Below are 10,709 nucleotides of genomic sequence, written 5' to 3' on the forward strand. Positions count from 1 at the left end.
TGATCTACTTCCAAAAAATCAGCCATTGAAAACTCTATCGGTAGAGTTCTACTGTGACACACACAGGGTCATCATGAGTCAGAATTAACACAACAGCAACTGGTTTTTGGTTGTTGCTCCAGCCAAATCCAACTCCCCATTAGTTTCCATACATGCTCCTGTCTTTCTCAGCTCCAAGCTGTTGCCCATGCTGTGGTCTGTACTCAGAACACCAAACTCAAGTGGAAATGTCACTTCCCCCTGAAGCTTTCACTGCCCCCCTCCAGCCCGAAGTAATGTCTTGGGGATCTTTAATTCCAGATGTTCCATCTGTGTCTTCTCCACGGCCCCTTGATGGGACCATCTGAAAGGCCATCTACTGGCTGGACACACAAGGAAACAGAGATGAGAATTGGTCCCCAGCCAGTTGAGAAGAGCAGGGGGTGGAGGCCAGGAGATGGAAGCACTGCCCCTTCACCCCTTCCCCCAGCCCTGTCCTTCTTCCTCCTCCTGCCACTGGGTGAGTGCTTTCACCCCAATCTTTGACTCTCCCCTTTTCTGGCTCTCAGTTTTCCCAGCTATAAAATTATGGTGGGAGGTGGGTTGTGGATGAGCTGGTTTGCAATGTTCTTTCCAGCTCTGATCTCTGCCCAGGGTTGATGAAAGCTGAGGGTCTGAGGTTGGGGGACTCAGTGCTACAGGCGAGGGCTAAATATACAGAGTGTGGGTAGTTAGGGACCACTGGAAAGAGAGAAAGAGAATGGGCTCGCCAGTGGCTGTTTGAGAGGCAGCTGGGAAGATAGATGGAATCAAATGACCTAGACTACCTGACCTTGAGAAAGAAGAAACAGTGTCTCAGTTTCTTCACCTATGAAATGGGTACACTAGTATGTGCCTCAGAGGGTAGTTGTAAGGAGTCAATGAGGTAATATGTGTGAAAGTGTCTGAGAACTCTAATACCCTATGCACAATAAGGGGCAGTTACCCAGCTTTAAATTTTTGTGTGCTAGGCCAGAGTCCCCATTTTTCTTCCCCACCTCCCCTCTCAGGCCAAGTGCTCAGAATTGTGTGTGAATAAGACCGTGACTGTCTGGGTTGGAATCCCAGCTGTAGCCTTTATCTGCTCTGTCGCCTTGAGCAAGTTGGAGAACCTCACTATACCTGAAGTTTCCCCATCCATATAAATTGTCCCACTGATTAAGTGAGGCAAAGCACATAAAGCAATAAGCACAGTGCCTGGCATGCATCTATGTGATAGCTCATGCAGAAGGACTCTTTGGGAGGAAATCACAGTGAAGCACAAAGCTTTAAGGTGGAGCTACTGAGCATCCAGAAACCCTGGTGGAGGTGGCGTAGTGGTTAAGTGCTATGGCTGCTAAACAAAAGGTCGGCAGTTCAAATCCACTGGGCACTTCTTGGAAACTCTACGGGGCAGTTCTACCCTGTCCTGTAGGGTCACTATGAGTCAGGATCGACTCGATGGCAGTGGGTTTGGGTTTTTTGGGTACCCGAGCACCTGCTGAGTAATCAGCTGTGAGCAGGGGGCCCTGCGGGACACAGGTGAGATAGGTATGCCCACCTCACCAGGCAGAGGCCCTGAAAGGGGCACATACATGGTGCCCATGCAACTCTTCCAAGTAGAAAGCACTTCCAGCTGAGGGCTAGAAGAAGGGGTTCTGAGCCAGGTCTTGAAGGGTGGGCAGGGCTGGAATGAGCCAGGTTAGCCAGCAGGGCAGTCCAAGCAGAGGAGATAAGGTGCAGTAGACTGCTGGGAGGTTAAGTAAGGGGAAGCTGGTCAGAAGACACTAGGATGCTTTGTGGAGAAGACTCCAGGGCCAGGACTTTATCCTGCAGGCACCGGCAGCACTAACGATTTAGAAGTGGGGTAAGATAAGCAGATCTGTGTTTGAGACACACCTTTCTGGGGCTGCGGGTGGGCCAATGGAAAAGATGTGAGGCAGCGAGGCTGATGGGGACAGGCAAGGAAAGAGATGATGGAGCTTCTGAGAAGCAGGGGTAGTAGAGTCAAAAAGGAGGGGGATGATGGTGAGGACCATTGTGCGGGGGCAGTGCTGTGTTCCTGAGGCTGGCAGCCCTTTCTCGTAGACGGCAGAGGCACCAATGGTCTTCCTCACTCTGTTTCAGCTAGCGCCCTACAGCCCACTCCACTGCCCTTTCCAGGTAGGTGCCCCTGCCCTCCCTCCCTGACCCCCTCACTCAGACTCTCAGAAGATGTCAAGGAGAGACTAACAAGCCCTGCATTACTCTAGAGGCCCCCACCTCAAAGGGATTGCTCCGGCCTTCCCTTTTTACACAAGGGAGAAATCAGGCCCAGAAGGACTGATCCCAAGTCTCCCACAGCTTCACGGCAAGGTGGGCAACCCCTAGGTTGGGCCCAGTGATCCCCCTACTGCCAGCTCTACCCTCTCCACAGAGCTGAGGCTGGTGGGGGGCCCGAGTCGCTGCCGGGGGCGCCTGGAGGTCCTGCATAGTGGCTCCTGGGGCAGTGTCTGCGACGACGACTGGGACGTGGTGGACGCCAATGTGGTGTGTCGCCAGCTGGGCTGCGGCCTGGCGCTGCCGGTGCCCCGGCCCTTAGCCTTTGGCCAGGGCTGGGGTCCCATCCTGCTGGACAACGTGGAGTGCCACGGGCAGGAAGCTGCGCTGAGTGAATGCGGCAGCCGGGGCTGGGGCGTCCACAATTGTTTTCACTACGAGGACGTGGCTGTCCTGTGTGATGGTGAGCAGAGGCCTGAGTCTTGGGAGGGCAGACTGTGGGAAGCAGCAGGGCTGCAGGCTAGATAAATGAAGGGACTTCCCAGTGGTAATCCTGTTTCATGCAGAAGACCGGGCCAGGGGCTGCACGGGTGTCAGCGTGACCTTATGCTGAAAGAAAACCAGCATCACCGCTTCCATGCATGGCTTCGATTGCCCAGTAGACCCCCTTTCCCATTTTTAAAACCAGGTGATTGGGGCCACACTGGCCTTAAGCTCCACTTGGCATCGCACTGCAGGGAAAACTTGAGAGGTTTTGACCTTGAGAGCAATGGTTCTAGATTTCAAGAGAACCACCTGAAAGGCTTGCAAAAACACAGATTACAGCCCCATCCCTAGAGTTTCTGATTTACTAAGTCTGGGGTGGCACCTGGGAATGTGCACATTTAACAAGTCCCCCAAGTGATGCTGATGCTGTTTTAAGAACTACTGCGTTAGAAGTGCTCAGGACTCAGAGTTCCTGGCTTTGACCCTTTGTGTGGCCAGAGCCTTAGGGGTCCGTGTCCCTGCCCCTCACACACCCTATAGGTGTGAGGATGGAGACCAGAAAGATCCATGGATCTTCCTCCCTTCCGCCCTGCTTCCTTCTCAGAGTTCTTGCCCACGCAGCCCCCAATAAGGAAAATGTTAACCAGCAGAGCTGTCCCCACAGCCTCCCAGAATGGGAAAGGTAAGTAAGAGTAACGCGGGGGACTACCTGGGTCTTTGGAGATAAGTAAGAGTAATGAGGGGGACTGCCTGGGTCTTTGGAGATAGATCCAGGGAGGGTCCAACCTTAGGCAGTGGAAAGAGAGGAATTACAAATGGGCAAACTTGGTCATTCCCCCACCCTACCCTGACCCTCTGTAGCCCCTCGGGCAGCTCACAGTCTGGATAGAGAAATAAGGACACAATCACTCTGTGGGAGGATTAAAAATAAAGTCAGCAAAACGTTGGAGAGGTAGGTGTGGGGGCTGGAGCTTAGTCTAATGGAGAGTCAGATAGGGCCGGAATCAACCTGACAGCAATGGGTAGAACTGCCCCATAGGGTTTCCAAGGAGCACCTGGGGGATTTGAACTGCCGACCTTTTGGTTAGCAACCATAGCACTTAACCAACTACGCCACCAGGGTTTCCAATGGGTAAATTGGGTCCAAAAATGATGATGTAGAAGAAAATGAAAAGTGCCCCACAAGAGGGACAGATAAAGAGGCAAGAAAACCTGGAGAAGGAAGAGGGTCCCATCTATTAGGAGGAGATTAGGGAGCTTCATGGAGGAAGGACTGTTGGAGCTGGACTTTGAGCAGTGACGGAGCTTACATCCAAAAAAAAAAAACCAAACCCACCGTCGAGTCGATACTCATAGCGACCCTACAGGACAGAGTAGAACTGCCCCATAGAGTTTCCAATTAGTGCCTGGCGGATTCGAACTGCCGACCCTTTCCTTAGCAGCCATAGCAAGCACCTAACCACTACGCCACCAGGGTTTCCACCAGGCAGTGGTAAACGATAAAGCGGCACACGCTGGACGAGGGAGGGTTGGCTTTAGGCAGGGAGTGACACAATCAACTGACCTGTCCTGTGGTCCCACAAACCACCCCCAATCTGGACTGCGAGGAGGCAGGGCACTAGGGCTAAGAGGGGGAGCAGATCCCCCTGAGTTTTAGGTCCTGGGGCACCGGGAACTGTGGATATGCGGAGGGCTTGGAGCACCCTGGGTGAGTGGCTGTTCAGACGCACTTCTGGAGGGAGGCCGAGCTCTGTGGGAGATGCCCCCTGCCCTCCCTCACCAGGTGAGGGCAGTGTGCGCCTGGTCGGGGGCACAGGCCCATGTCAGGGCCGAGTGGAGATCCTGCATGGCGGCCTGTGGGGCACCGTGTGCGACGACGACTGGGGGCTGCCGGACGCCGCGGTGGTGTGCCGTCAGCTGGGCTGCGGGGCGGCTCTGGCCGCCACCACCAACGCCTTCTTCGGCTACGGCACTGGGCACATCATGCTGGACAACGTGCAGTGCGAAGGAAGCGAGCCCCGCCTAGCAGCCTGCCAGAGTCTGGGCTGGGGAGTGCACAACTGCGGGCATCACGAGGACGCCGGCGCGCTCTGCGCAGGTGCGGATTTGGGGGCGGGGCGGGGCCTCGGGGCGGGGCGGGGCCGCGGCCCTTGGGGCTAGCCCTGACAGCTAGAGGAGGTGAAGAGGTGTCAGGGCGGGGGTTGGGGGGCTTTTGGCTGCCCTGGTGGCGCAGTGGTTGAGAGCTGCTGTTGCTAACCGAAAGGTCGGCAGTTCGCCACCACCCACTCCTTGGAAACCGTATGGGGCAGTTCTACCCTGTCTGTAGGATCTCTGTGAGATGGAATCGACTCCATGGCAACGGGTTTGCTGCTTCCTAGGAAAACCCAAAATTTACTTTTAATATCTCAATGCTGCTCTAGAAGTGCCTCAGAATATTACAATACCAAAAAAAAAAAAAAAAAAACCGTTGCCATGGAGTTCAGCTCATAGCTACCTTATAGGGCAGATTTGAACTGCCCCATAGTTTCCAAGGAGCACCTGGTGGATTTGAACTGCCGACCTTTTGGTTAGCACCGGTAGCACTAAACCACGATGCCACCAGGGTTTCCAATTATTACAGTACTCCCCACAATATCCCACTACTTCTTGTGGTACACTCTACAACTGTGACAATACTGCAATTTTGCCCTACCAAAACTCCAGAAGTACCTAGCAATCTCCCAGTACTCTTCATTGAATACTACTTCAGATTAAAATAACAATAGTATTGGCTTAGAAATACTTAATAAGTCTGTGACATGTAAGCCAGGTATGTCTCCAAAACAGGAACACAGTCCTCTGTAACCCTGATGCGCTATTATTTCCTCCCCACCTGGCCCCTCTCCATTTGTGGGAAATTTTTTCAACAAGTAGGAATAATAGGGCCAATAATGTCAGTTCTCAGGTGGACTTCACTCTAGAAGATATTAAGGGCTTGCCCATGATTCCTCCTAGCTCATTATTCCCAGTTTACAGGTGGGAAAGCTGAGGCCCAGAAAGGCACAGGCTTATCCATTGTCACAGGGTGGTGCCTTGGCTAACCTCACTGCATGGCATTGGGCATACCCCTTGCCCTTTCTAGCACTATTTAAAAATATATACATATAATAACAATGTCTTGTTCATGAACAAGACTCTTGATAATGAGGCTTGTCCTGCAAACTTCTCAAGACTGCAGATGTCCCTCCCTGGCAGGTAAGGCCTTCTGTATCTCCATGTCCTGGGTTTCAGAATGGGACACATGCTGAGAACAATGTGTCCCATGACACAATGCCGAATGAAAACACTGAAGAGAAATGAAAGCATGTCTGTGAAAGCCTTCTTAAACTGTGAAGCATTGTACATTTGTGCAGCACAAGTAAATTCAAAGCTAGGCAGATCTCCTTGGACCCCAGCTGGGGCTGGGCCCCTCCCTGGAAGTGAAATCTGTTGTCTTTTCCAAGGAGGCCCTCCCATCCTCCCCAAAAGCCCAATGGCTGAGGGGGAACCAGACTGGCCTCTGATCCTTCCCTCCTCTCCTGCTCTAGTGCTGGGTCCCCCCACTCTGGCAGTACCGCTGCCCTCAGCCACAAGAGAGGACTGGGCTGGGCACACAGAGCCATTGGGTAAGGAAGTGCAGCCCTCCAGGGGTAGAGTGGTGAGGGCAAGATGGGTGGGGCTGGGAATTGAGTCAGCTGCTCCAGAACTTGGAAATGCAGACCAAGGTCAGGGGGCCCTAATGTACCAGGCCAGGGTTTTAGCCAGATGGTAAAGAGGTGGGCAAAAGAACAGATCAACAGACAGAGCAAGGATGAAATCCACAGAGCTCTAGAAAGTTGGGTGGGTATTCAGACATTTCTTTAAAGCTTTGAATTAAAATTTGGGTTGGTGCTGAGACTGAAAATTGAGAGGCCTTGTGATGGGGTTTGAGAAAAAGGGCTGAATCAAGGGGAGACCTGCGTTTGGCAATAGGACTGGAATAATAATTGGGATTGAAATTAATGCCCGGAATTAGGATTCAATTCATTCCAGTTAAGTTTCCTGACGACCCCACTCCAGGCAGGACAACATGGTGACTCTGGGATTGAGGTTGAGTGTGGGGTGCGTCTGGTACAAGAAAGGCCCCTGTGTTCTGCTTCAGGCAAGTTGGCCTCCTTGTCCCCTTCAAACGTTCTAGACGCCTTGTCTCCGCAGCTACCGGAGCTGGGGCCCAGCCTTCCAGGGAGACCGCACTGCTCACAAGTGCCTGGGCCGCGGGGAAGAAAAGTAAGTGGCGGAGTCGGGGTGCCACCGGGGAGGGGGGGTAAAGGGGGGGCCGGGGCTTTGACTGGGAGCCAGCAGCCCCTCTGGCCGCGGGTCTCTGCGCCCCGCAGGCGGGCGGCTGCGGCTGGTGGGCGGCCCGGGCCCGTGCCGCGGCCGCGTGGAGGTGCTCTACGCCGGGGGCTGGGGCACCGTGTGTGACGATGACTGGGACTTCGCGGACGCCCGTGTGGCCTGTCGTGAGGCGGGTTGCGGGCCCGCGCTCGGCGCCACGGGCCTCGGCCACTTCGGCTACGGCCGCGGCCCGGTGCTGCTGGACAACGTGGGCTGCGCCGGCACCGAAGCCCGCCTGAACGACTGCTTCCACCTGGGCTGGGGCCAGCACAACTGCGGCCACCATGAGGATGCGGGCGCGCTCTGCGTAGGTGAGGCACGCGCAGGCGTGCACTGCGGCGCGGGCGGGGCAGGGCAGGAGCTGAGGGATGGGCGGGGCCGCGCGTGAGGACGTGTGGACGTGAGGACGTGAGGACGTGTGGACGTGAGGACGTGAGGACGCACACTCCGCAGGGAAAGGAGGAGTCCTACCGGCGGCGCGCTCTGCGGCTGCGCGAACGGGCGGGGCCGGGTGGCGCCGGGCGGGGCCGGGCGGGGTCGGAAAGGGCCTCCCTCTGCAGTGCTGGAGTCGGGTGGGACCTGGGTGGGGCGCTGGGCTCGGAGGCAGCCGGGGAGTGAGGGGCTGGGCGGGCCCGAGGTGAGGCCTAAAGCCAGGCCTGGTGAGATAACAGTGTAACGTCTGTAAGAGTTTGTGGGGGCTTGGGTCGGAGTGTTGTTGCTGTTTGCTGAGTCAAGGACCGGTCAAGCTCTAGTTGGCAAAGTTAATCAGACTTCAGGGAGCGCCTGACTTTTGGGACAAGTCAATGGAAAGGGGTGACACGAGTTTTTAAAATGTTTCTGTTCACTGATTGGTGTTGGAATTGAGATCTTCACACTCATTCCGTGCCCCCCTCCATAGCCTTGGCCACAAAGGGCTAGGCTTCAAAGGTTCTGCTTTGAGCTCCAGGGCCAAAGAAGCAAAACCCCGTTTCGGATTCAAGAGGTGGGGAGCAGTGCAGAATCCTATGAAGTCCTTTCTGTCCCCAGAACAAGCTTCCTTCGGGAGGGTAGATTACCTGGCCCCAAGGAACATGGTACCCAATGTGACTACCACTTCTTTCTCTCTGCCCTTGGCTGAGCCAGGCCCAGAGGAGCTGGGACTGCAGGTCCAGCAGGATGGCTCTGAGACCACCCAGGTGCCCACTCCTCGGCCCAGGGACGGTAGGTGCCTAGAGGCCCCAGGAGTGAGGTGGGGGCATCGATTGGGATTAGGAAGGGCTTGGATTGAGGGAGGTCACAGCCTGGGGGTTTACAGCTCTGCAGATTTGCACCGGTTTCCTGAATCCTTGTCCTTTTGTACTGGTCTCAGGCCTCATTATCAGGGGTATGGTGTCCAGAAAAAGGGAGGTGGGCTTTAAGCTAGAGCTTTCTAGAGAGTCTCTAGAGGTAGGATCAAAATGAGGGGTTGGAGATCTTGTCCTGAGATCAGTGAAAGAATTCAGTCTGTGGTGTGTGTGTGTGTGTAGGAGTGGGAGGTGATGACCTTCAGGGGACACAATGAGACATAATGACAGTCTCCAATGAGCTGGCCTGGGGTTGAGGTGTTGTAATTTCAAACAGAGAACTAAGGACAGAGCAAACATGAAGTACCCCACACATACTGGGTACAATCATTGTACCCTTCCAGTCATTGGAGTTTGAGTCTGGGCTGATGCTATCCTTCTTTAGTCTCATTGGTCTGCCCTCACAGCAGCTTTGAGGGCAGTTCTGTGTCTCAGACCACTGCCCTTTGCCTACTCTACCTACCATTACTTGATCTAGCCTAGGAGTGGCCTGGCCTGGCCCAGCCCCTTCCAGCCCTACACCTTCTCCCACACAGGGCATCTGCGTCTGTCCAGCGGCGCCCACAGATGTGAGGGACGTGTGGAGCTTTTCCTAGGGCAGCGGTGGGGCACTGTCTGCGATGATGCCTGGGACCTTCGGGCAGCCGGTGTCCTGTGCCGCCAGCTGGGCTGTGGCGAGGCCCTGGCGGCCCCTGGCGAGGCCCACTTTGGCCCAGGCCGAGGGCCTATCCTCCTGGACAATGTCAAGTGCCGTGGGGATGAGACCATCCTGCTGCTCTGCTCTCACATCCCCTGGGATGCCCACAACTGTGACCACAGCGAGGATGCCAGTGTCCTGTGCCGGCTGTCGTGACCCAGCGGCTCTGCAGACCACCTCTTCTGGGACTCTGCTGTGGCCTGCCCCTCCTCTCCCAGGAAGCCCTCCTCCTGCACTCTGCCCCTCTCTCCCTGCTGGGGAGAGAGCCTGCCCAGACTGTGCTGATGTGTGGGGGAGCCTGGTTCTATCCCCATCAACTTGTGTGACCTCAGCCTGTCATCAGCTATTGTGGGCCCAATTCAATGAAAGCTCCCAGATTCTGCTCAACCCGAATGGAAAATGGGGCAAAGGAAATGACTCCTAACTCCTTCTCTCTGGTGGGGCACCCTTGACCCTTTCTTCCTGGACCCAGGCCCAGGAGGCTCAGGGGCTGTCTGTAAAGGGGGAATCTCTATATCCCTCCCCCATCTTGGGACCCCCAAAAATAGGGAAGGCAGAGAAGCCCACAGCTCTTTGCCCTGCCCCGTTCCATGAGGGCCTGGGCTCAGATGGTGCTTGGATGGACAAGGGGACTGAGGGGGCCAAAGCAGGGACAGTGGCCCCTTCCTGCAGCTAGATCCACTTATGCTGCCCCCACCAGAGAGCCTCCACTTTGCAGTAGCAAAGAACCCTGGGGGCCTGTAGCCACCCATTCCTCAGTGCCAAGGTCAATAAAGCATTGTCCTCCCTGTCTTTAAACTGAAGTCAGTGTTTGGGCATTATATGTGGCATCGGGCATTCCCTGGAGGAAACTGGCTTAGGGATGGAAGGTAGTTCAAGAGCATCACCAGGGTGATCTCAGCAGGCCTAGCACATCCTGGAATTGCTGACTCACAGTGTCAGGCCTGGGAGGCCCCTAGAGTGGCCTGTAGCTCATTCCCTCTTTCATTTTATGTAGACAGACACCAAGGCCCAGCCAAAGGAAGGGGCTGGCTCAAAGTCACATAGTGAGGTGATGAAGTCACTAGAGGAGAAAAAATTCTGGAGGCAGAAAATTAGATAAGGAAGAGCTAATAGGGGCTTCCCCAAGGACTGGCCTTAGGTATCAAACAGATCTGCTCTGCTCTGCTCTGCTCCGCTCCGCTCCACTCCAGCCAGAGAGAAGTAAGCGATCTTTCCAAAAACATCTCTTTCAGCCCCAGGATAGGTGACTTGCTAGTTTCAACTGTCCAGTGTCAAGACCACAGGCTATGTCTATGGCTCTTGTAAGAAATTGCCAAAGACTTAGTGGCTTAAAACAACACAGATGTATTATCTTTCATTTCTTGAGGTCAGAAGTCTACAGTGGGTCTCACTGGGCTAAGTTCACAATGTCAGCAGAGATGGTTCCCTATGGAGACAGGGGAGAATCTCTCTCCTTGCTTTTTCCCGCTTTTAGAGGCTCATTCTTTGGCTCCTGGCCTCCTTCCAGTCACCAGTAGCATCACTCCCACCTCTAAATCTGTCATCACATCTCC

The 10,709-nt window shown here is 54.8% G+C and overlaps 1 protein-coding gene across 1 annotated transcript; it reads left to right on the forward strand.

Moving 5' to 3' along the window:
* Nucleotides 1-333: 333 nt before the first annotated feature.
* On the forward strand, nt 334-9,949 carry SSC4D (scavenger receptor cysteine rich family member with 4 domains). Its single transcript, XM_049904852.1, has 10 exons — nt 334-499; nt 2,125-2,160; nt 2,414-2,719; nt 3,347-3,424; nt 4,526-4,840; nt 6,309-6,386; nt 6,955-7,026; nt 7,134-7,445; nt 8,257-8,334; nt 8,993-9,949. Exons 1-10 carry the CDS (start codon nt 334-336, stop codon nt 9,307-9,309), a joined length of 1,758 nt encoding a protein of 585 aa, XP_049760809.1. The 3' UTR covers nt 9,310-9,949.
* The last annotated feature ends 760 nt before the right edge of the window (nt 9,950-10,709 follow it).

The sequence above is a fragment of the Elephas maximus genome, chromosome 12, assembly GCF_024166365.1.
Source record: "Elephas maximus indicus isolate mEleMax1 chromosome 12, mEleMax1 primary haplotype, whole genome shotgun sequence".
Lineage (NCBI taxonomy): Eukaryota > Metazoa > Chordata > Mammalia > Proboscidea > Elephantidae > Elephas > Elephas maximus.

Bases quoted from the DNA above. Each gene is read 5' to 3' on its own strand.
- SSC4D (XM_049904852.1), top strand. From the start codon at position 334: ATGGGACCATCTGAAAGGCCATCTACTGGCTGGACACACAAGGAAACA. The intron at 500-2,124 runs GTGAGTGCTTTC...ACTCTGTTTCAG, and splicing joins CTTCCTCCTCCTGCCACTGG to CTAGCGCCCTACAGCCCACT. The intron at 7,027-7,133 runs GTAAGTGGCGGA...TGCGCCCCGCAG, and splicing joins CTGGGCCGCGGGGAAGAAAA to GCGGGCGGCTGCGGCTGGTG.